This window comes from Bombus flavifrons, chromosome 3, assembly GCF_040668555.2.
Source record: "Bombus flavifrons isolate JBK064 chromosome 3, iyBomFlav1_principal, whole genome shotgun sequence".
Classification (NCBI taxonomy): Eukaryota; Metazoa; Arthropoda; class Insecta; order Hymenoptera; family Apidae; genus Bombus; species Bombus flavifrons.
The window spans coordinates 331,793-358,479 of NC_138444.1; the positions used below are offsets into that span (position 1 = coordinate 331,793).

At 31.7% G+C, this 26,687-nt stretch overlaps 2 protein-coding genes across 2 annotated transcripts in view; both read left to right on the top strand.

Moving 5' to 3' along the window:
* The first annotated feature begins 6,298 nt into the window (after nucleotides 1-6,298).
* Nucleotides 6,299-26,687, top strand: part of Ppt1 (Palmitoyl-protein thioesterase 1) — a 107,779-nt gene continuing 87,390 nt past the window's right edge. The window contains exon 1 of the mRNA XM_069109709.1: nucleotides 6,299-6,314. The gene's annotated coding sequence lies outside the window, so the exon portion shown is untranslated. The remainder of the gene's footprint in view (nucleotides 6,315-26,687) is intronic.
* Nucleotides 7,546-26,687, top strand: part of angel (protein) — a 36,067-nt gene continuing 16,925 nt past the window's right edge. The window contains exons 1-4 of the mRNA XM_069109699.1: nucleotides 7,546-7,822; nucleotides 11,490-11,877; nucleotides 11,941-12,119; nucleotides 24,267-24,640. Of these exons, the coding sequence (XP_068965800.1) occupies nucleotides 7,739-7,822; nucleotides 11,490-11,877; nucleotides 11,941-12,119; nucleotides 24,267-24,640 (1,025 nt within the window). The 5' untranslated portion in view covers nucleotides 7,546-7,738. The remainder of the gene's footprint in view (nucleotides 7,823-11,489; nucleotides 11,878-11,940; nucleotides 12,120-24,266; nucleotides 24,641-26,687) is intronic.

Genomic DNA, 26,687 nt, shown 5'->3' on the forward strand with positions numbered 1-26,687 from the left:
ACTTACGAAAAGATTTAAAAATTCCAACAGTCAAAGAGGAAATCGCTAGATATGCAAAAAAGTATAAAGAAAGGCTTGTAACACACCCAAACCAGATGGTTGCTGAAACGAATAAAACCATGATAGAAAGAAGACTGAAGAAGAAGCATCCCGCAGACCTCACGATAGAAATAAAATAAACAACTTGGAAGATGGAACCCCGCTGGGTGTAACCATCCACATGTTATATTATTATATCACTAAGCTATTAATATTTTACCAAATGTCCTACTGGACAAATTGTAAAATTTAAATTAAATAAAAAAAAAAAACTTCGGGAAGATGAGAGAAAGTTGTTTTTTCTCACGTACGGCATCTCCTGCTAGCAACTTTTTCTCGAGGGCGGCTAGGATCTTTCTTTGTCCACCAACCTTCTTCTTGTCCAATCAGAAGCAATGACTATTGCCCTCACTTTCCTAGTTAAAATTGTCATCAACAAATCCGATGGTCCCGTGTTCTGGACACACCCATCACTAGCTTTCCTCCGCCACAGCATCGTCACCGAACTTTACTGGTTTCTTGCCCTTAGATCAGTCAACATCTCTCTACTAGTGGCCAAATCGCTAAATCGCTGGACACATCTCTTGGTTCATATCTTACTTGCGATTTATACCTCTCGCGACACCGTAACTCATTACTTGCAAGTTACTTCTACTACGATTAACATCGTGGTCTTGCTGGCAACATTTCGAGTCGAACACTTCTAGCCTTATTGTAAACGACATTACAATTCGACATCGTAACTTACCACGCGAGTCTCTTCGAATATTTATATTTTCCGTGAGACCAGTTGTTAGAATAAAGTGTATATTATAACCTGTTAAACTCAGTGTTATACTATAATAATTTAACCACCTCTATTATCCTAACCGAAATAGGGGATCGATCAGTTCGTGGCGTCGATAATCTAATTGTAACGGGAATTTACGACTCCCGTTGACACGCTTCCTCCGCGAACGGTCGAACAATATGAGACTTCGTTTTCGAACGAAAATGATCTTGAAAATCTGTCCACGTGAACTGGTTTGGTTTTTATTTCATACATTTTTATTTTCCTTACACTTTTTTATAGCAATCAATTACACAGAGGAAATTTCGGACTCCGATGTCACAATGAAGAAAGATTATACAAAGTATAATTCATGTGCGTTATCTGCAATCATGCCGCGTATTATGCACTTTCGTTTTTATTTTACAGATAATACACACACATCATCATCGCATCTGCCCTAATACAGAGTTAAAATTTACTTTTGATGTCGAATCACATATATGTCGGAGATGAAAGGACATCGGAGCCTTCCCTTTAGAACTCCGGGAAAATCCCTTAACACCGTAATCTAGATTCTATTATAGGCGTAATTAAACAATTGTCGTCATTCGATCCGATTGTATTTGTTCGAGATTTGTGATAATGAGCTTGGGCTCGAGGCGACAGCCAGTCGCCGAACGTAGCTGCGGTCACGGGATCAACGCTTTGCCTAACAAAGGTATGGAGTAATTCTATAGCTCTTCTTAAAAGAAATATTTGTAGCGGCACGCGACAGTAAACATTCCAACGGTTCGTGTCCCGTGGCTCGCCACACGCAGTCCCTATTCTTCGAGTAAGATGATTGCCAGATGTCGATGCGTCTCCACAGTACGTGATCAGCTAGCCCGAGAGCCGTTATAAACACTAATATCTAGTTACCTAAAGTCCTTCAAACAGACAAACAGTCTTTGTTCCAACTACAAGAAGATAGAAGTGACCTATTTTTCAACAAACGACGTCTCCCACTAGCAACTTTCCCTCGAGGGCGGCTAGCATCTTTTTCTAGCCACCGATATGGAGATTGACCAATTAGCAGCAACGTTAATTTCCCTTACTTTCTGAACGAATACTATCCTCGACGAATCCGATGATCTCGTGTCCTTAGACATACCCCATCATAGTTTTCCTCTGCAGCATCATCGCGACGAAACGTCATTCTCTCGTGAAGTCGTATTAGCGAGTTACTTAGCGTCTGTACGCTCGGTGGATATTCCACGTTTTAACAAGGAGTCCGACTTAGATTTGTGAGCACGTACATCTATCATCCCGTTGACCGCGGATTCGTTATTGAACCTAGGATCAGTGGCCTCGACAGCAGGCCTCAAAATCCATGAAAATCCGTGATAAAGGCAAATTTCTAAATAATTAACACGAATTTTATTCAGTAATAAAACTAAGATGGATAGAAATCGTTGATTACAAATTAGTCATGATGTCAAGTCTTGTCTGCAATTAATTTGTTCTTTTGTATTTACCGTTTTTATAAACGAATACATATACAAAACAGATACATTCGTCAAAAATATTATTCGCAGCCTATCAACTACTGAAATTACTATTAAAATGAAATTTAGGTTTTGTTATCATCAAGAAAGCAAATTTAATGTTAACTTAAATATCATACCACTGATCCATTAACATTCAAAAAGAAAGATATTCTTTTCTTCTCTAAAAAACAATAATAAACAATTAATTCCTCTTTCAGACGCAACTAAATTTAATTACTACGCAATTCTGTTATTTTCATATTTGTCTATTTCGACATGAACTTTTCTGTGGTACTGTTGTCACGTCCCGCGCTCCGCACGCGCCGTAACGAAATGAAAATGAAAATATAAACAACGCGAGTGACAATTCGAACACCCAAAACAAATGCACATGGAAATTTTTATAAAAGATCAATTAAAAGAAGTTACATATTTAGGAATTTAACATACGAGGGTAGATAATAGATATTAAAATAGAAATAGATACTCTAACCAAGTAGTAAATATAAAGAGTACAACATAACTTATACCAACTAACAATCCGAGCGAGCTGCGAATCAATCAGGAACAAGAACAATCATATCCGACGACAGGAAAATATACTACAATTAATCAACAGGAAAAAGGGGCAAGAAAACATGTTATATTTTATTAATAAAGTACAAGACATAAATGGATAAATAAAATAACTAAATCTGTTAACAAATCAAGTGAATAGGAATAGTTACTATTTTAATATATATATTACCATTACATTACAAATATGAGGTCAATATTCTAAAACAACAGGAAGACACGCTTTAATCAATCAAGAAGGAAAAAGAGTAATTTATAATTAATTAATAAACCGAATGAACCAGGAACTCACCTGATGGACTTAAAATAAAAATAACAACGTACGGCATCATAACGAAGAAGTAGACTGATAAATAAAACAGCTAAACCTGCCAACAAACCAAGTGATTAAGAATAGTTAATATTTTAATAACAAAAAAAAAAAAAAGAGAAACCATTATCACATCACAAGTCATATATGCATATATATATGTTGTACATAACCAAACACATGTGGGTGTATATAGGAGCACTATTGCTGCACAAAGTCGGAGAACACATGCGGAGTGTCCGGATGCATTGCATTGGATTTATTCAAGCACCACGAAGGTACATCCGGACAAGCACCACCCTGACCTGAGGAATGGTGGCGTGAATGGGCCTCCAAAGTTTGATCGGGGATTTCTTCTGAGAAACGAGCTCTTGCACAAGCATTCGTGTCAACTTCTTCGACCATGGGGGGGCTTGGCGGTGGCTCCGTGTGTCTTCGTCGGAAGGAGTCGGGTCAACAATTGGAGGACCGCCACGACTTGATGATGGGGTTGGCGCCGCACCGCTGTTGCCCTCCGTGGAAGGTGAGCATCCCAACCTCTTTAATACCCGGCTGCGACCTTTTGCGCCACCACGACGCCCAGGTTTTTTGGAGCGCTTCAGGGGAGGTGCGAACGGCCTACGCCTCCCTCTACTTCTTTTCTTCTTCTCACACTAAAATAAAAAAAAAAAAAAAAAAAAAAAAAAAAAAAAAAAAAAAAAAAAAACACTAGTTTAAGGAAACGAACAACAAAATGAAAACAGGATGAAATCAAAACAAATCAAAATAATACATACTTCTTCAGACATACTAACATCCATAATCTCCAATGTAATCTGCATTCACAAAAAGGAGAGATGAAAATACAATAAACAAAATCGACACTACCAATCATACAAATATTGAATACCATAAAATCAAAAGGAGAAACTAACCAAAAAACTCAACAAACAAATAAAAAAAAAAAAAAGAGAAACCCGCCCGCCAAACAAAGTTAACAATTATCACAAATCATCACTTCACACTACTTCCCTTTTGACGTATTACAATTTGCCATTAAAAATTTTAATAAATTCGGGAAACATAAAAAACAAAGCGTCCTACGCGTGCGAAGACTCGGTAAACACTAAGTTACCACGCGCCTTGTACGTCTCATTGACATTAGCAAGGGGAAGGCCACCATGCACATTCCACTGGAATCAGTCGAGAAGACCCGGGAAGGACCGCATACGCAGCATCAACAAAATACGATCCACTACGATGTCTACATTTTATCACACACCTCGTATAACATTAACATCAGGCAAAACATGAGACAATCGGGAAGATGAAACTCCAGCACAACCTGCGAAAAACAATCAGTCTCAATATTCATAATTTCTCACGTAGCGATATCACGATGAACTGTCACGTGACAATTAAGAAAATATAAATAAGGAGCAGTAATCAGAAACATTATTCTTTATTCTTTGTTCATCCGAAAGGCATCTGTTTGCGTCGACCCTTTGTCGAAAAAAGAAACCAAGCGTCAATCAGTTTTTTTTTAAGTGAATTCGAACCGTGCACATCGTTCCGTCCGCTAAGATTGTGTATTAGAAAATTAACTAAGTCCGTAAATTCTTAGCGTCAAATAGTCATTCGAAAAATCGAAGTGTTCGCGTTGCGGCTCGGTCCGTCGAATTCGAGCATCGATAGTGACCAGTTCAAAATTTCCGCGCGCTTAGCATCATTTGAATCAACCATCCGCATCACCAACTCATCTGCGAAACCAAATTAATTGTCAAAACTCAACCCATCAACAAGTCATACACCGCTGATTTACTACACATCAAATCAAGGTAGGAAATTTGAAATTATATACCCTCTTCTCTTTTAACTAGCAGCCAAACAAAGTTGTTTCTGAATAAAAGTACCCGTCAGCAGCCATAACTTGTAGATAAAACTAATGAACACACAATTCACGTAGATTTTATCCGAACAGTCTTAAATTTAGGATAATTATTCTCTGTGTCAACTAGTGATTACGGTGTTTCCAAGCATCTATGGTTTTCGTTTTCCTCTTCCCATCGTTAGCAGATTGCTCATCCTTGGGCGAGGCCTACGAAGCCACACGAATTGTTCACAGAGAGTATAAGTATAAAATGAGAACAAACGTTGTTGCTCAAGATTTAATAAATCACCTGGAATAAAACAATTTTATCAACTTTCGACCTATTTCGGTTACAATTGTTCACTGTATCGACCAGTGCTTACGGTGTTTTTTTTAACGCGAAAACATCTATGGTTTTCGTTTTCCTCTTCCCATCGTTAGCAGATTGCTCGTCCTTGGGCGAGGCTTACGGGGCCACACTGGTTGTCCGCAGTGAACCCAAACGCCAATTAAAATAATTAATTTTCGCTTATGACTTCACTAGTTGCCAAGAACGGATTATATTTTCCAAATTATTAAATTTTACTGATTATTCGCTGTGCTAAGCCTGTGTTAACGGTGTTTTCAATTATCGAAAACCCCCTACTGACCTTCGCATTCCTCCTCTCATCGTTGGCAAATATTGCCCGTCTTTGGGCAAGGCTTGCGAAGTCGCACAGGTCACACACAGAGTGATATTAATTTCACCTTGATCAAATTAGATGACGAAATCCAGAAAGAATCGAAAAGATAAAAGTCACCTCAGCAAGAAGCGAGCCGAACGTTGGTACAAACGATTGATTGCTGCAGAAGTTAAAAGGGAAGAAAAGAGGCGTCGAGAGGAATTAGAATTGAATCGGGAAGAATCTCCTCCTAGCTTTTCGCCCTCCAATTCACCTATTTCCGAACATTGCAAGACACGCCATTTTCGATCTCGATCACCGTCGCCTACATCATACGATAGCGTCTGTCACGAACCGTATTATGTTAATCGCTCGAACGAATAAAAATTAGTTCTCGCCATTAATCCTATCGAAATAAATAAATCTTACCGGATATTTATAAAACCCTATCCAACCAGCAGCTCGAATATTTATTATATCTTCATACATATTTACTATATATTATCATATAACATATCTCTATTTGCATCCGACGATACTTATCTCCGACATTGTAATACCTCCAATCAATTAAAATCAAATAAATTATAACATAATTATATTAATATACCTCAGTCGAACGAAATAAATACGTTGTCAACATCAAATTGTCTAATCTGAATGACTTTAATCCTCTCCCGTGCCAGTATTCCTGCGCGTAGCAGGTTAGCCGAAAGGTGGAATTCATTTGCCAGTTGCACAGAACGTTAATTAAATGCTACCCATCAAAATAAATAAGCGAATAAAAACCTCACAGCGTTCAAGAAAAGCCCGACAGACGAAGGTACGAAAGATTTGTTTTTCTGCAGCTAAGAAGGTGCTCACAGAGGCACTTCCAGACTGGAAATTCAATCTAACAGTTACCAAAAACACGACAGACGAAGGTACGAAAGATTTGTTTTTCTACAGCCAAGAAGGTGCTTACAGAGGCACTTCCAGACTGGAAATTCAATCTAATAGTTACCAAAGACACAATAGACGAACCATACCCTTCACACACACCAATACTCCTAACGTAGAAAGGAATAATAATAATAATAATAAATAAAAGAGAGAAGGAAAACAACAAAAAAAAAAAAAAGGAAAGGGGAAAATCTCTACAAAGGAGAAAGAAAATTTTTTGAAATAGCCTTAGACTATTTCTGGTGGCAGCAACTACCGTATTAATCGCAAATCTTAAATAAACATTTCACGTACAATCATATTATTTCAATTTTCCCTTCCGATAAATTCAAATCGAACAAAATAAATTAAACAAATTTAAAATTTAAATTTAATTAAATTAAACAACGACAAACGAATTCAAATACGTAACACTGTATCATGAAGCTCTTGTAACAAAACAGGACATATCTCTAACTTTATAGGTTCTTGTATATGCTAGCGTGAAAACGTTCAACACTTGGCCGCTGTTGGCAGCACTAGTCCAGGAACAACCGGAACCATAATCGTCAGCGCTCTCATTTCCTCTTTGATATAATTTCGTCTAATAACACAGATTAATTAAATAAATGCGTGTACATTCTTACAGAAATTTTAAATTTCGATAAAGATTATTAATGAGTTAAAACGGTTAAATGAATTATACAACTTTTAGAGTAAAAAATAACGGTATGTGACTATCAAAAGTTTTTGTTAAAGTATAATTAATATATAATCACGTACGAACTTTTTTCTTTATTAAGATATAATTTTAATTATGTTATTTATATTGTTTTTAGTTATTTGATATATAGTTTGTCGAGATATAAGTATTGAATACATTCAAATAATCACAGAATTTTGAAACTGACTATTGTATCAATTGTCTATTGTGCATTATGACGACGCGACAGTATCTACTTACATATGTATGTTTGCACGGGTGGGGAAAATATGCTTACGTTTTCTGACAACAGATGACATAACCTAACCTATGCACCTGCGTATAGTTGTGTATTAATATCCCCACTACTTAATAAATAAATGAATACAGCTAGCAAGTTACCACGGAAAATTTACGTTAAAAGACTTGACGTCTTCTTCAGACTTTTTCGTTACAAATCTGAGGTATGATAACATTATTCGTTTTTTACTTTTTCTTTTCCTATGTATCATCTCATATTATACAATAAGGTTAATATTATTTCTTATTCAGTTACATATATTCATAATGTTATGAATTCATTTATAAAAATTATATAAATAAAAATTTCTAGTACTAACATCGTATCCTAAATTTTTCATTTAGTGTAAAATCATAATGTTACATATATCCTTATGGTTTTAGCTTACATGATTTTGCAAATTTATCCTTCCTATTTGTTATAATTTTGTTATGTTATATATGTACTATTTACAATATTTATACTTCAAGTTGAATTTCGACAAAAATACTTTATTAAAATATTAAAATAATGATACAAATATAAAATTATAACATCCTGCATAAAATTTTTAAATAATGATCTTAATTGTTAGAACTTTCCAAATAATTTCTAATTTGTAGACATATATAGTATTTATGACAATAAATACTATAAAAATTAAGTAACCCATAATTCATATTAGGAAGCCTTTTTTTATTTTATTGAATAACTATAAGTAATTTAAACAAATAAAAAATTTTTACAAATTTTTTCCTAAGAAAAAAGAAAATACAATTTTTAATAAGTTAGGATTTTTAAATTATATCATTAAGTGTTTCAAATCATTTTTGAAAATTTGGATAATATAAATGGAACATAGATATCGTCTCATTGTAAAAATGCCTAACCAAATCAAAAAATTAAATCCATTTAAATAGGAAAACAATGTGATTTTATTATTGCAGACAAATATACAAATAAATTTAACTGTTATTCAAGAAGGTACTCACTGAAAAAATTATGTATGTTCAAATCTATATATTACATTCATGAAACCTTTATTCTTAAAAGAGAATCTAGTTTAAGTAACATAATGTTTAGAATATTACTCAATACAATAAGCATTCAACAAAGAGTAGTTCTAACTTTAGTACATTTTTTAAAAAAATATTTAATAAATTATAAAATATATTAAGTATTTCAAAGATTTATTATTAGATTTGGAACTTGATTTTGAAGCCATATTTTGCAGCTTTTATTTAATGTAAAAAGTTTACTATGTATTTAATAATAGATGCAAATTATTACATAAGATGTTTATTGCATCATGATAATGTTATACATATATTATAAAGATTGATTGGAATATTATGTTCATATAACATCTTGAATATATGATAAAATTTAAAATTGTCTAATATTGGTTAATATTAATATGAAAATAGTATATACATTAAAAATACGAAAATAGGACCATTATATAAATAATCTGTGCAGTTTGATGTTGTATATACTTACACAATGAAATATTTCTAAATAATTAGTTATTGTAATTTATAAAGAGCATTATTAATATTGTGTAATATTGTATATAAATGTATACAGATTTTAAACATTTTTATCAATTTTTTATTCAATTTTGAAATTGTATGAATTCAATTCTAAGTTAATGTATGAATTAATTTTTCTAATTAATTGATATATATTAAGTGTTATGTATAATATCTAACAAGAAGATGTCAAGAACTGCGAAGTCTCGTATGAGTTTTGTATTCATATTGTATGTGCATTCGATGCTTTAGGTTGATGGTAAAATAGCTCCAAAAGAATTTGAATGTATGGCCCTTTATCTCCCAGAGGATTTGTAAGAATATGCAGGAGTAATATAATAAACAAAAAAAAATAAATAAAGAAAAATAATTAAATGTTTATCAAAATAAACTGTAAAAATGTAAAATTAAGGTAACATAACATTAGTATTAAAAGGATTTTATAAAGTAAGATATAAAAAGAACTTATTAATTTACTGAAAACAGTGGGCCATGTACTCAAATCCATTTGGAGCTGTTTTACCAATAACCTGAAGCATTGAATGTATACACATCCAACTCATTTAAAATTTCACAGTTCTTGCCATTTCCTTGTAAGATAAAATCAGTGAAGTAATTAATATATAATCCTATGGAAAGATTTAAGAAAACAGTTAAAGATAGCTTTGAAAATTTACCAATTTAAATAATTAAAATTTTCCTTTATGCACTTCCTCAAAAAGAAATTTCTTTCTTGTACACAACATATTACTTAGAATTTATAAAGGCTGTTTTATAATAAGTAGGCAATATTTAAGGGAAGGATTTGGCGCTTAAAAACAATAAAAATGTTTGTATCAACATATGTCCTATTTGAATTCGTTTATACAATATAGTATAATTTGATTATCTTTATAGAAGATGCTCAAAATGATTTTTTTGTATTTCAATACATGCATGGAGATGTCTTGCTATCTATATGTTTACACAAACTTTTTTTATTCATTAATATCTGGTTCTACCCTTAATCTTTTACATTATGTAGTAGTCATCCCAAAAATTGGTGCATATCATATAATTAAATCATATATTTTATTTAATTAAAAAATAATAGAATCAATATTTGCAATGATTTTTAATAATATATCTTGTAACATGCTATTTAGTCCACCCTGTATATTTAAACATTTAGATTAATTTACATGATTTAGAAATGTTTTCTAATATAAAGGAAAGTTACATTATCTATATTATCTATATATTTATAAATTATCTATATAAGTTATCTATATAAATTATCTACATATGTATTTTAATAGTTTTAATAATTGTTTTATTTTGATAATTAATATTATATATTTAATACATTCTTCAATTTCAAAATTGATTTATATATACAATATTTATTACTTTCTATTTGACCATCCTTTACAAGATAAATTTCAGAAAGCACTTGAACAAATATTTGTTTATTTTTAATGAGAAGCTCTTATGCTGACTTCCATGTCCTCAATTTCAGCAACTCATGGGAAATGAGTATCCTTTAAAAAAAATATACCACTTTTTAACCGCTTTGGGATCTGTATTTTTAAAAATTCTTTTTCATCCCACGCCTATATCATAAAAGAAGTATACTGTCCAAATTTTGCTCTTCTAAGTACAGCGGTTTGGGATGAGCATTGATGAGTGGATCAGTAACTTTTACATTATATAATATAATATATATAGATTTATTTTAATAGAATACATATATGTATAATGTTAGAAAACATTATAATGTAAATATTAGAAATTTATTATTATTATATTATTGGTAAAAATAACTTTTTAATAATATAAAGAAGTATATATCAAATTAGTAAACTTATATTTTTTTACTTATTTATAATTCCTTGTTATTTAGTTATTAAACTGCGGATATTCACGTAAAAACATGTTTCTACGAACACATAAAAATGGAATATGAATAGAAGTACTTTTGATCCTTTTAATATTAGAAGAAATACTTTATTCTGAATTCCTTTTATATTTTTGAATATTTTATGTATTCTATAGATTTTTGCATATTTAAATTTTTCATAAATATATAAACATCCGCATAGTCTAATCATTATCAATTATTGCAATACTATAGGATCTTAATTACTTTATTGGTAAAATTATTGTAAATTGATTATTAGTAAGAAAATGATCAGTTAATTAATAAAAGAAAAAAATCATAGAGTATTAATAAAAAATGAAAATTAATTGTGAATATATTCAAATTTTAATAATGTAAAAGTAATTATATAAGAATTTTGAAGGTTAGTAATTAAAACATAGCTTTGTTGTTTTTTTCAGCATCATTACTATGATATTGTTCCATTTTTACCCTTTCGTATGTCCGGACTAGCTGCAAAGCAAGTATTTTTGAGAAATTTTTGTAAAAACATACTAACATCTGAGAGACTATTTTGCTACAATTTGGTGGGAACAATGGCAAATTCAGCTGCACAACAGAAATTAAATCAGGCATCAATGGAACCATTCTTGGAAACATATTACAATTCTAGTAATAATTATGAAATCCCATTAAATTTTTTACCAGAAAATTTAACATGTGAAAGTAACATGCAAACAGTTCTTGGAACAAATGCATGTGTTGAAACTCCAATGTTTTTAATGGATAAGTACATGTCTGATAAACAGAAGTATAAAGCAATGAGACAATGGATACGTTTTAAGAAAGGTAAGAAGTAGTATTAATATCACAGAAACAAATATTTGATATTCATTATATAAATTTTTCCAGAGAAGCTGACCTCTAATTCTGAAGAATCTTTTATTCTGAGAGTATTATCCTTCAACATTTTGGCACAATATCTATTGGAAACATATCCATTTTTGTACAAGGCTCATGACAAACAGGCACTGTCTTGGAAGATTAGGAGGCAGCTTCTCTTACAAGAGATTTTAGGAGCACAAGCTAACGTTAGTTTTTTAAAGTAATTTTGTGTATATATTTCTATATAATATTAGAAGCACAGATGAGGTACAGGGTATTCACCTTGCTATCGTAGTAATCCTGCTATTAAGCAGTGAAGGCCCACACCGATTTTGATGTCACTTCCAATTTTAGCAGTTCAATATAGAATCAAATTGTAACATCAATAGCAGTTGAAATTGATAGTAACTGTATCTACGAAATTTTAAATAGGGTAGTTACAAACGTTTGCAATGAGATACCAGAAACTATTAAATGATATAATCTTTTTTCCTCTATTCAGGAAAGTTGAAACTTTTTATTAATTAATTACTTCTTAATGTGCAAAAAGTTACTTCGATTATTTAGTTTGCAAATTAAAAATAAACTTTTATTTTGCAGTTTTTTAAATAAAACATTATTGAAAATCTGAAAAATATCATTGTAGTATTTTAAATTTATTTTATATATAACATGGGTAAATTTGTCATTGACATCATACATCCAGTATAATGACTTTTTTTTTAATTATTTTGTTGTGACGTATATATAATAATAGAAATAATAAAAACGGGCAATCGGACTCCAATGACCCTGAAAAAAAATAGTATACTGTCCTAGTTTATAGTATGGCTTACTCTGTCTTATGTAGTAGAGATAGATCTTTAAAGCATTAGGCTTTATTGGCGCTATGAACGTTATCGTTGTAGTATTTGTTGTGCTACACATTTTTCCGACTTTGCGACCACTGGTAACTCTTGTCCGAAATTATATTTGCCAAATCGATTCATCTATTGACGATAACTTTTGAGCCAATGGGGATTCCTAAAGTTTAAACCGTTATATTTCGTCTCTATTTATTGAATACTATCAGAGAATAGAAGAAGTTTAAAAAAAGGTGGTATGAACAGCATTTTATTTTTTCTAGAGATCATTGAGATTCGACTGATCATTTTTATTATTTCGCTCGTTATATACGCGTCAGAACAAGATAATTAAAAAAAGTTTCATCAAAATCAATGAGGATGCCACACCGCTAGGTTCATCGCATTCTGATATTTATTATATAAGATATAAATTTGTGATACATAACATGTTTATCGGAATGGTATCTTACTTTATGTTCTAACTCAGGTAGAAGGTTCCAGTTTCGATCGAGTAAACTTTATGAGAGATGTGATTGACTATCTGTAACCCCACAATCAATTCAATCCGCATAAACTGCAGCGGTGTATGTGAATTCATGCATAAAATGATATTTAATGATTCATTTTGATATTAATTGCGGTAATTATTTATAAAGCAGACGACGTCACAAATTTCAAAGACATTGAAATATGTTGTCAAGGTTAAAGGTCATTTTGAACAATTTTTGCTTATACATGTTTTCCCGTTTTTCGGTTTTGGTTTCCGGAATATTCGAAAAAAGCTTTAGCTCAATTTACGTTACTTATGATTGCACTTCATTCTGGCATAGATGGACGTCTCACGGCTCACGGTGTCTGTACTTTTATATAACTCAATCTAACTCATTTTTGATAACCATTTTCGATCATTTTCAGAAAAAGAAAAATCAATGGGTTAGGTTTGAGTTAGATAATTATTCGGCCGCCCACGCTGTAAAATAAAGTGAAGTAATGAATAATAGGACAAATAGAAATGAATTGCTTAATATGATATTGAGCAATATGGTTTATACTGTGGAATACCACAGACTAATAACATACATATTGTAGACAGTAAAATACAATATACAGCATTAAATATATTTCTACAAATATCTCGGAAACTAAAGTTGAGTGACAAGTAACATTTAGAGGGCGAAGTTGTTCGGGATGTTAACCATGACAACATATTTTAAACTTATTGAACTTGGTGAAATCATTTGCTTTGTAGCAGTTACCTTAATTTCTAAATCAATTAGGCGCGGGAGAAGTTTAGATCTTATGAAGTGTATCTAATATATCCAGTACATATACTGGAAAGCTTTTCCTATTCAAATTTTTTCATTATAGAAATCGCGAGTTTATTTGTATTCGATAGTAGATAGTCTCAGTAGATAAACATTGATGTATAGAAAATATTCGAACATCGACTGCATAAAATTTGTTTATTTTTAATTTTAAGTTTGTCGATGATAAATGATCCTCAGTTATATTAAATGGTGTCAAAGGTATTTACCGATGAGTAGCTTTTAGCAATGTTTCACTGGGAAAATTATAAAATAAAGATGTACTTGCAGTGAATCAAAGAAGTATTGGCACTTAAATATTTTTCTTAATTATCTTTGCACGTTAAAGTGATATACAAAATTTGTCTTTTAGTGTCTTTTGATGTGAAGAAGTAGCTTATTTTTATCAAGCTCTCAATAATCTAATTTAAGGAAATACAGGAAGAAGAATGAAAATTTCATAGCCAAAATAACACTTGTGAGTTTAGACAGAAAATATACTAGTGTATTTTTTGGAATTTCTTTCTTTTATACATTTTAAATATGATTGTAAGAATGCAAATGTAAACAGTGAATCTTATGTATGCAATTAATCTCGATGTATGTAATTTATCTCCGCATCCGTGTGAAATGAAATTTTATTTCTGCATAGACGCGGTGAAAGTTCTCGAAAAATTACTAAAATGTATGAAAATTAATGAAATTAATGTAATTTCAACTTCTGAACAATTAGAAACATCATAAAGCACTTAGAGCAAGAAAGCAGTTGTGATAAGAAACGTTCTGTATTCTGCAAAAAAACAATAGGATAGTCACTAATTGTGCGTCTAAACGTGGTTTAATAACACATACATGATTTAAATTCCAGTGTAGTTATTTGGCATCGGTAGTATTGTGCGGCCCGATGGGTTTAAACTTGTAACACGAGTACAACAATCGCGTATTCGTATACATTGCACTATTAGAAGTGTAGATAAACTTGCTGAATTGCACAGTATCGGCAACAAAAAATTGTAACATAATATCAAAATGTGGTCACGTGAAATTGTCCTCAAATGTTTTAATTACTACGGTTTCCGGCGTTAGAAAATTGTTAGACTGTTGCTTTCCTTAGTGGATATAAATTGTGCACTATATCGAAGTATTCTAATTTGTAGCTGGTATACTATATACTATCTTCGTAAGGCACTAGGCTTATCCTGAACCTCATCTGCGCTAGAGAGCTAAAAATCTGACTCCTTAATATATTTCTCCGTCGGAGAAAAGGGACTATGAACTCTACCAAACAAGAATCGCGTAAGTAGCGATTAAATAAATTGATTTAATAGGTACTTAATGAGGTGCTTCTAAATTTTATACGTATCTGTTACTGTAACATGATTTATGGCTTTCTTTATACAGAGATATACTCCCTTTTTCTTATAACTAGGACAGAGAATATAGATACACCCTATATAATAAACGATAGGACACCTCAGGGATTTTTGCGTTTCTCTAAGTTAATGCAATGTAAGAAGATTTTTTATAGATCCAGAGGCATATACACTGTTCCTTCATGGTAACATAGAAAAGTTTCGATTGCTGTTTAAGTTTTTTAAAAGTTAGGAACTTTATAGGTATTTGATTCGTTTATATAAAAAAACAGGTCTGACAAAATGATAGGATAATAAGTAAGATCTCAATAAATGCGTATTTAATTGCATTGAAGCAGTTTTTGTAAAGTGATATTAATAATGGTAATAATAATTAGTTATAATATTAATTATCAAATTCTCGTGGAAAAGAGTTCAAAGATACTAAAAACAAAACCATTTTAAACTTAAGAAGAAAAATGTGAGTGTGAGGAACATAATTCAAATCATGAAGATAAATTGTGGAGAAAGTAGGAGTAGACATTCATATGCAGAATATGCAACGAAAACAATTTAGAGGAAAACTGTTGATGTTACAATAGAATTGGCAATGCGAAAACTTTGTTTATGACCATGTTTGTTCATTTTTATAAATGAAAAAGGAAATGCTTCGAGTGAGAGAATTATAAAAATAAGATGGCACACAAGTACAAGAGGTGATAATTAAGGCATTAATTAGTATGATATTACCAATATAAGATTTTTTAGGAGAAAAGGGCAACCTATAAATGAAGAAATAATATCATATAATACCATATAGCGATATAGCGACGATTATTAAAAGTTATTTTTTCGTGGATAATATCCATAATAGGATGTACATCTGGGTGTCGTAATTTTAACATAATAGAAATTTGGGATGTGTCGTCACGAAATATATGTACAAGGTGTTAAAAAGAAGGGTTCAGTAATTTAGGGTCTTATATTACATACTCACAGAGAAGAGTAAAAAATGTGTAATCAATATAAGTTCTAAAATCGATCATTCCGATGTAAAATTAATTTTTATTAGTTAGTAGCGTTGGATATCTCTTTGTAACGCATTAAATGTGTAGCCATTTGAGAGTTAGGAGTTTGAGAGAAAATGTTCGTTGACGGCCTGGGTAGGTTAATTTCGAAAGCATGCGTCCGGCAAGCAGAAGATCCGGGTTCGCTGCTGCACCAATCTGATCTGTCGTTTACTTTTTTCTCTACAAATGTATAGTCGTTGGAAATCAAAGATGAACAAATCAGAACATGTGTTGTGTATGTCAGTTCCGAAGGATGTATATTTCTGCGTTAAAATAATAATCGGATATTATGACAATAATAATTTTGTATTTAGAATGTTGAATGAATTAATGTTTCTAGTTCTCCTGTGTCGAAAGAGAAGACTCATAAGAGAAGAGAAATACTCATAAATTATTTGACGAACTCGAAGCCATCCCGTGTTCTTCGTACTAGCGCTAAGATCGTTCTATGTTACTATGTGTGTTTTCATATGCAACGCGTTTTTTCATGCTTGATTGAATTTGCAACAACGCCATTTGATTCCATCGGCTATAGTTACATTAAATGTGTTGTGAAAAAACTCACAATATCGAACGTTAATACATAATAAAAGTTGATTTTATATCGAAAGGATTGCTTTTAGGACCTACGTAGATTATGCATCTTTTACTCCTTTTGACGAATACTATAAGCCCGTTAAGTACTGGACCCTTTTTATAACATTCTTTGTATACATAATTTATTTAGATCATATCATTAATTGCATAAATGATACGAAATCACAATTATTAAGCAAGAATCGAAATTTACATTAAAATAATCTATAAATCTTCATATAAATTATTATTCAAGTATAAACTGTATACTCTAGAAATTATTGATATTATTAGCAAATAGTAAAGTAAAAGGTAACTTTTTATAAAAATGATTACACTCCTTGTCAACAAGATGACCCAGGTGTGTTATCTTTAATTTCTTAACAATGCGTGTAAACCTTTTCGTCTGTAATGTATAATATCAAAACATTATGAATATGTGGCTCAGAATATGTGGCCGTCATCGTTATCCGATCGTGATAAGCGAATAATTTTGCGTGTAGCTTCCAACTTGCAGTTAACAACGAAGCAAATAATGGATAAATCTACTATTAGTGCCAGTGTTTCAAGTGTTCATCGAGTTCTACTATTCTGCAAAGATATTAAGATGTAAGAGGCTAAAATTGAGAAAGAAACCTTCGTTAACAACGAAACACAAAGTAGAACGTTTACGCTTTGCAAAAGAAAGAATGCATTGGAAAAAGAAATGGAGAAGGCTACATAAATAATAAAGGTCCGATACATAAATTTAATCAAAGAACAAATAAATAATCATGCAGAACGCATTTCTGGACCTGATTACCTCTTTCAACAAGATAATGCATCTGTACACACATCAAGATTGGTCTAATCATATTTTAATGAAAATAATATATCTATTTTGCCCTGGTCCTTAATAGTATTGAAAATTGCTGGGTAGAACTTGTTCACGGCGTATACGCGAATGGAAAGCAGTATCAACACGTACAAGAATTAAAAAATGTGTGGCGGCACACGACAGCAACTAGTGTCGGACGACGGCAGCGCAGTGTTTAGCACCTTAGGTTACGAACATTCTGGACCCGGGTTCAAATCCCGCCGACCGGAGTCCGATTTTTCTTCCACATCTAAATTAGAAGAAAAGCAGCAGTACCCCAGCAGCGACATCTATATCAGCAGTAGAACGTATCTCTGCCTTTGCACTACACCAGCACTATCACCACACAACGATCGACACAACTACTATTACACCTCAAATGCAATTGTACGCGAATGGGATACGTTAAATCAAAATTATATCCAGAAACTATATAAATCGATACCAAATCGTATAATAGAAGTAATAGAAAATAAAGGGGGATGTACCCATTATTAAATAAGTATATACGTTTGATAAGTAATTATTGTTAGTTACAATTTATATTGATTATTATTTTCTTATTGTACATGTGTTATCGTTTCGTTCTTAAAATGAAACAATTTTTTTTGTTACACACTAAACCTCATAATATTTTTAATTATTTTCAACGAACCGCATATTCTGAGCTCATAATGTTTTGATATTATACGTTACAGATGAAAAACTTTACACGCGTCACTAAGAAATTAAAGATAGCACACCTGGGTTATCTTTTTGACGAGGAGTGTAGTTGTCTTACGCAAATTATCTTACATGTCCTATCATTTTATCGCATCCATTTTTCACATAAATATGTAGGATATGTTAGATTGCTATGAAAATATGTAAACAGCGCTCAGTCCTTTATCATGTTACTAATAATAAGGGCAGATATAATTTATATATAATATATTATATAATCTTTAAAATTTTATTACATTGTATTAACTTTAAAATACACTAAAAATTGTTGAGTGGCCTGTTATTTTGTCTTGGAGTAGGGGGTAGCAGGGTAAAACCGGGTACCATTGTTTTTCTAAGAGAAGAGCTGTCATATGCACTCAATTCGTGGTGATAGTTCCGAGCTGGTTCCCCGACCATATGAGAAAATCTATTGATGTGGACGGCTACCACTTTAAACATCTAACAAAATAAGGTGATTTACATTCTTCCAATTGAAATTCATTTTTTTTTTATTCAAGGTCACTTCAAGGTCATGGTATTTGGATCGTCGAACTCGCCTTTATTTCAAGTATAACATCGCATTATATACAATAGATGTTAGTATATAAAACAAAATTCGATGACCTTGAGGAAACCTCGAAGATAATCTTCACAGAGCATTTTTTATCACCACCGGATAGACACCTTGAAACCATTTAAATCCTTCTTAGTCTTTTTTTTTTGTTATTGTTAATCCCTTAAGCTAGGAGAGGATATATACGAGTGGTATTTGCTCGAGTTAATTGTTTGCTTGATGAGTCGATTCTGTAGAATAATAAAAAGGAATTTTATAACATTTTATATATATGCCTCTATAATCTAAAATAATACATACTTCCCACACACTCACACTTCCCGTGCAAATGACCTGCAAAATTTCTTTTCCTGCTTAAGGGGCTGATGGTAGCAAGAAATAATTGAAATGTTCGATTTAAGCGAAACACTGTAATTTTACATGGGTACCCGGTTTTATCTATACCCATAGGATAAAACTGAGTACTGGTATACCGGTCAATCACACGGATTTTGACGAGAACTATTATAATTATAATACTTGGTTGTGACATGCATATAACAAAAAAAAAACAAACAAAAATAAAAAATATTAAAAATGGGTGGGTAGACCCCAATGATGTTGAAATATTATCCTAGAGAAAAATAAAATACCGTTCACATAAAGTCATGGATCACAAGGTGCAACGGGTAAGAGAAGTTTATGTCTGTTATCTGTGCCCACAGTCTTATATTATGTTCGTGACGGTAGACACTTAAAGAACTTTGACTAATCTTTTTCTGAATGGTCGACTAGGGAGTGGTAATAGAATTTGGAGAGGCGCACTAAATTTTTCTATTAAAGCTAATTGTCCTGTATCTTATAGCATCAACAAAATTTATATGCACGATGACGTAAGTAAACAGCTTCAAAACCAATCAACCAGAAGTTATCTGTTTATTCCCGGTTCGGAAAATAGCAGTTAGGCACATTAGGTTTAAATTCTATCGTTGTTCGTCTATCATTAAAGTTTTACTGCAAATGTGATAATTCGATAACATGGGTATTTATGCCACCGGCTCTCTTACTAATTTGATGTACCGTCGAAAACAATAGAACGATGTGCCGCATATAATCATTCCAGCAAACTCAATGAAATTTCGTATGCTTGCTTTTTGTGTATTGGACAGTACTTTATTTTTTTCACGGTCCGACCGCCCGTTCTTATTATGTTTCTTGTTATATGTACGGCACAACAAGTAATTAAAATAGGCCTCGTCAAAATCTATGAGGACGTCACACAGACAGGTTCATCTGGATACTACAAAATCATATTTCCCTTTGATCTAACAATAAGTATCATATCTTTTAAGAAGAAAACTATAATTTTCTAGTTGTATAAGGAGCACTTAATCTTCTTTACTTTAGATCTTCTTTAGATCTTTTCTACTATGAAAGTGTATTAGACACCCGGTTTTACCCCACTTTTCTCTGATCTATAATAGAAATGAATAATAATATATAGATATAGATGTAGATATAATAATAATATAAATGAAGTTCACTTAAAGATTTTATAAATATTAGTGTTTTTTTGCGTTTGGGACATTATCATGTTATTAGTCATATTTGATTGTGTTTCGAAGTACCGTATTTGATACACAGAATGCATTTATATTTTTGGAAACCAATTCTTCTTTATTTTTTCTTTTTGGTATACCTATTTTCTTTTTTTTTTTTTGGATTAGTGTTATGTCATTTTCGTCGTTGTGTGTTTCAAAACTGTGATCGTTCTCATTGTTTTTTAAACCATACAATAGCATTTTTAGCTTTGTATTTCATATAATAGCATGAAATAGATATTGATATTTTATAATCTTGCACTACATCTATTCCTTCGTATCTAATGTTTATCATTTCTTCATTTGAACTTTTTATAATATATCTTTTGTGATGTAATTTTATGGGTTTTCTATTTCATAGCGTCAATCCTTCAATAGGTACCTACGTCAATTTTTTTAAAATTAATTTCTATCATTGTTAACAATTCAATGATGAGTCATAAAATCGCAGTTTCTAGAATCGGTTATAGCTATTCTCCTTTGCAAGGAGATTTTATTAGATGTGTAAAAGAAGAACTGATTCTGAGTTGACATCGCAGAACCTTTTGAACGAGGCTCTAAGTCCTCATAACTTGACTCGTTCCAAATTAGTTGCGATATTTACATTTATTATATTATATTTACATTTGTATTACATTAGATTTACATTTACTTTTTTTAATAAGAAAAATAACGTGCTACTGATGAAGTAGCTGAAAATTACAGATATATCAGAATACAGTGCAGGAAAGGTACTGTGACAATGCGATTTTCAGCGACTAAATTAACAATTTTGTGATGAAAACTTAGTATTGCGACATTTAAATCCATATCAAAGATCAAACCGGCTCCGTATTCCTAAAGAAAAGTAGGTTAATTATCACTCCTTGCTCACGCATATTTACTAACGAGCTTACGTAGAATAGATCGTCGAATCAATCATATAACTGTGCGGCGAATACGAGAGGAAATTTACTATTTTATAAAATTCACTGCACTCGAGCACTCTAAACAGCTCTGTCACTCGACGAAACTTTTGCCATTGGATGCTACTTAAGTTATAATTATGTAGCATCCTCAATTAACAAATGTTAAGATTTGGACTCGCGAAAGACCACATGCAATAATTTCGAAGGTTTTATCGAAAGTGGGACTTTTACACCAATTTTTTAAAATGTTTGTGTTACCGTGAATAGAATACACTCCTGCTCCTCATGCATGGACCACCTCGTTCTCCAGATTCAGCACTATTACAATTTTTTCTTTGCTGAGTCTCTTTGCTGAGTGAATATCGTTCATAGTTTGGTTTCATAATTTATATCCGTTGAATGTTAACGTTAAATTGAGTATACTTTCCGTCGCTTACGATGAAAAATAAATTTCTGCCGAAAAGAAAAGATTTTTGCTATTTTATTGTGTTTACTTACGATTCCGAATACTTATCGGAATTACCATTGTTTCAAAAGCAGCCGAAGTGAAATGCATCGAATTGAATGTGGCTTTTATCATTCGAAATGGACAATTATATGTAATTTTAGGGGAAACTAGGGACCGAAATGAGGAGCAAGTTTGGAACTGTTTAAATATATATAGAAAGGGGAAAAAGCAAAGAAAAGAAGGAACAAAGAAAGGAAGATATGCGATATGTGTAATCATAGATTGGAATTATTAACCTGTATCAATAAACGCTACTTTTCTTGCATCTGTCGCATAAATAATAAAAAATTTGACTTTGAATTTCAAGGTCACGGTCATTTCTGCACCAACTTTTTTTTTAGAAATTTCCATTGATCCGAAAGTTTAGGATCGGGCTGTAGTCATTTTTACACTTCTTTTCTTTATATAATGTGTACATAAATGTATAAAGTGCAACGACGCAAGGACTCGCGTAAGCAGGACACAGCCACTAAAACACAGACTACGTTCCGACACGGCAGTGCCCCTATGTGAAGCAATCAGATACGAAGCTGTGCTGATTGTTTGAAATAACGTCGACGACGAGTACAAATTGTTTTTTTGTCGCAATGTTCTCGAATATCTTACCCATGACATTTAATAGAGATAATTAATCGATCTATAATTAGTAATATCAGTATTCTTATTCTCGCCGCATTTTTATACTGGTGCTTGTTTTCCATTGACTGGGAGAGCAGCCGGAAGTTGAAATAAACCCTAAACAAAATGAACTCATAATTCATATAAAATATTGATAATCAGGGATCTCATCTTCACCTATATTCTTGTTGATGTTCAGACGTTCACTATATACATCGCTAATGCTAATAGAGAATTAGCTGTGCCTAAGTAGCATCATTTTTAGAATTTGTATAGACTGTCTCGAAGTGATCCGCGAAGAAATCAGTTATAAGTTACAACACAATTAGATTTGAGGTATCGTGTTGAGGTATCCTATCTAAGTATATAATAAGTAAACGGAGAATCAGCTTTGCTACTATATAAATGATACTATATGTCATTATTTGACAAGTAAAATGGTTTTCGTTGGTTCTTGTCTCGGTCACCAACAGGCGGATTTCTGTTTTACCAATCTTAAGCACCAATCTAACAATAAAATTGATAAGTTTAATTTAATAACTTAAATTAAATTTATTAACTTAATTTATCAATTTTAAAGTTTTCTGAAATCATACGAAAAAGTGTTTATTGCCTTACAGACTATTACTTTCGAGTTTTTGATTGCGGGATATGAATGCAGTATAAATTCCAGAAAAGTCTGCATTTTTTATTTGCAAATCGTGTTTATTCCCTAATATTTGTCCTACTATCCTATTAGCAGAGTCTCAAATAATACATGCACATTTATTTTTATTTATTTAGCGGCTTCCACTTCTTATTTATGTTACGACGAATTTTGTGTTATACATTTCAATAAAGATTTTTCGATCATTGTTTTAACAGATCTCCGTCAATACGAAGGTGTAAAATCACTTTCCAATAGTATAATAACAAATAATTTTGATACACCCTGTATAATATTCTACTCTATATCTTCATGTGTGTATTTGTAGATTTGTAGAAAAAACTTCATTTTCGTATCATCCTATCTTTACTGAAATCTGTAACATAAAATTCGTTGCTATGTTTTAGAGCTTGCTGACCTAAGCATAATACATATAATTCAATGAGATTGTTACCAATCTGATTAGAATTTTGGTATCATTATACGTTGGTATTCTACGAATATATTTTGGCATACTTACGTCATATAATAATAAACTAAACTGTTTTTATCTAATATGCTTATTTAACCGAGAAACGATATTAGATGGTGAATAGTATTAAATAAGTTTGAAATACAATAATAGAAAATAGATTTGTAACATAAAATATTGATGGTGTTTGTGATTAAATATTACTTAAGAACTTATTGTGATTTCTTTTCAATTTTACTATAATTATTTCTATTTCAAAGTTCCATTTTTTGTTAAAGTTATCATTTACAGAAGAGTATCTAAAGAGAATTTTTTAAATTATGTGGTTGGTGATTTCAGGTGATTTGCCTTCAAGAAATGCAAGAAGAACATTTGGAAGAATTTTTGGTTCCGCTCCAGGAGTTAGGTTATAACTATTTATATAAAAAACGAACAAACGATAAAAAAGATGGATTGCTATTCCTATATCGATCTGATCAGCTTATTTTAATAGACTATGCAAAAGTTGAGCTTTATCAATCTGGTATAGAATTGTTGAATAGAGATAATGTTGGAATTATTGCAAAACTAGCAGTTAAAAAAAATCCTGAAATACAATTGGTGATTGCTACAACCCATCTACTTTACAATCCGAGACGACATGATGTGAGATTGGGACAAACTCAACTTCTTTTAGCAGAAATTGAGAGGATTGCTTTCCTGGAGAATACAATGTAAGTAATTTATCTTATTTGTTTAAGTTTTTATTCAAGGAAGGGCAAGCAATACATTTTAAATTACATCAGAATATTAAGTAAATAAATAATACGGAATAAATATTTGACTTTTTATGATACTTACATTGTAAAACTTTGAAAATTATGTTACGGAAGTGAAAATTACTAAGTGTTGCTGTTCAACAAGCTCATCGTTTTTTTAAATACTTTCGCTATACTTTAACTCTAGATACCTTTATCTTTACAGAAAAAAGACTAAAACCGATAAGTCTATTGAAATTTATAACCAGTCAATGTTATCAAGTCTTGAAATGAATTTCCCGAAGGTGATTCTTTCTAAAAGCTGATTTCTTACGTACTAAATCCGAATCACATGGGCGATATCTATCGTCCGCCTGTGCTAGTTGCACGGGTCTGACGATCGACTGCTTTGGAAGCAGTTTACGACTAGACCACGATCAAATAAATGATCATATGATCATATGATCATGTGATTGTGGTCTAGATGCAAACTCAATGCGATCTGATTGTGGTGGACAAGTTCATTTTTATTAAATATGTTTATTTAAAAAATATATTCTTATTTGATAAAAATTAATGAAGATTAATAAAAACGTATACATTTTTTAATAACAATTAATTATTATTAAATATTATTTTAAAAATATGTTTCTATTTAAACTAGTACTCTCGTTAATTTGTGGAGTTGAGGTATTGTTAAATTCCTTAAAAAGATGTAAAAAAGAAAAGAATCAATTTTTACATAGGTTCACACTAGAACGAAATTATTTCCTTAATAACCATTAATAAAACTTAATAACAATTAACTTTTTATGATTGAATTGCAAAACCTACACTTTGATTCTATAATATCTGTTCTATTTTCGTTGCATAATAAGTAATTAAAATAATTAGTTTCATTTAAAATTTCATTATTTGGTCTTCGTAACTTTATATTTAATCACGTAATCACATCAGAGGAGAAGTGTCTGAATTTCGAAGAATTAGAGGATTGTAAATTCATAAAAAAAAGAAAAGAAATTCTCTTAAATTAAAGTTGTGAAATTTGATTTTCACCACAAATTACCAGATTTCCAGATCATTGTACAATGGGCGGTACGATTTATAACCAGTCGACGATTTATATTCCAGCGAAGATATTTTTGAGAAATCAGTTTTATACCCATTGCTCTAAATACAAACCCATGCATATATTTTTTCTTTTAAAGTCTTTTTGCCAGTCTGAATAGCGTTCATGAGAATCATAAATTCCGAGGTTATAAATTCAAAGGTTTAGCGACCACATCAAGTGCCTCGTACTTGGAAAAAGTCCCGCTGCGTTTAGTATGTATATTGTTGTCTGTCAAACGAAAAGGTCGTGCGTAGTGAAACCCAAATCAGTTTTCTTAATGAATGTAATGTAAATTTACTTGTGCTGATATTAAAAGAAGAAGAAGATAAAGAAATACTATTAGCACTTCCGATGATTAAAAAAAAAAAAAAAAAAAAAAAAAGAAAAGCAAATAACAGAAATGTGCTTTTGTCGAGAAAAGTTATTATTGTAATATATTTGTCGGAGATGAAAGGACATCGGAGCCTTCCCTTTAGAACTCCGGGAAAATCCCTTAACACCGTAATCTAGATTCTATCATAGGCGTAATTAAACAATTGTCGTCATTCGATCCGATTGTATTTGTTCGAGATTTGTGATAATGAGCTTGGGCTCGAGGCGCCAACCAGTCGCCGAACGTAGCCGCGGTCACGGGATGAACGCTTTGTCTGGCAGAGGCATGGAGTAATTCTATAGCTCTCCTTAAAAAGGAAATAGTTGTAATACTCGACAGTAAACATTCCAACGGTCTCTGTCCCGTAGCTTGCCACTTGCAGACACTATTCTTCGAGTAAGATGATTGCCAGATGTCGATGCGTTTCCACAGTACACGTGCAGCTTTCCCTCGAGGGCGGCTAGCATCTTTTTCTAACCACCGATATGGAGATTGACCAATTAGCAGCAACGCCAATTTCCCTTACTTTCTGAACGAAG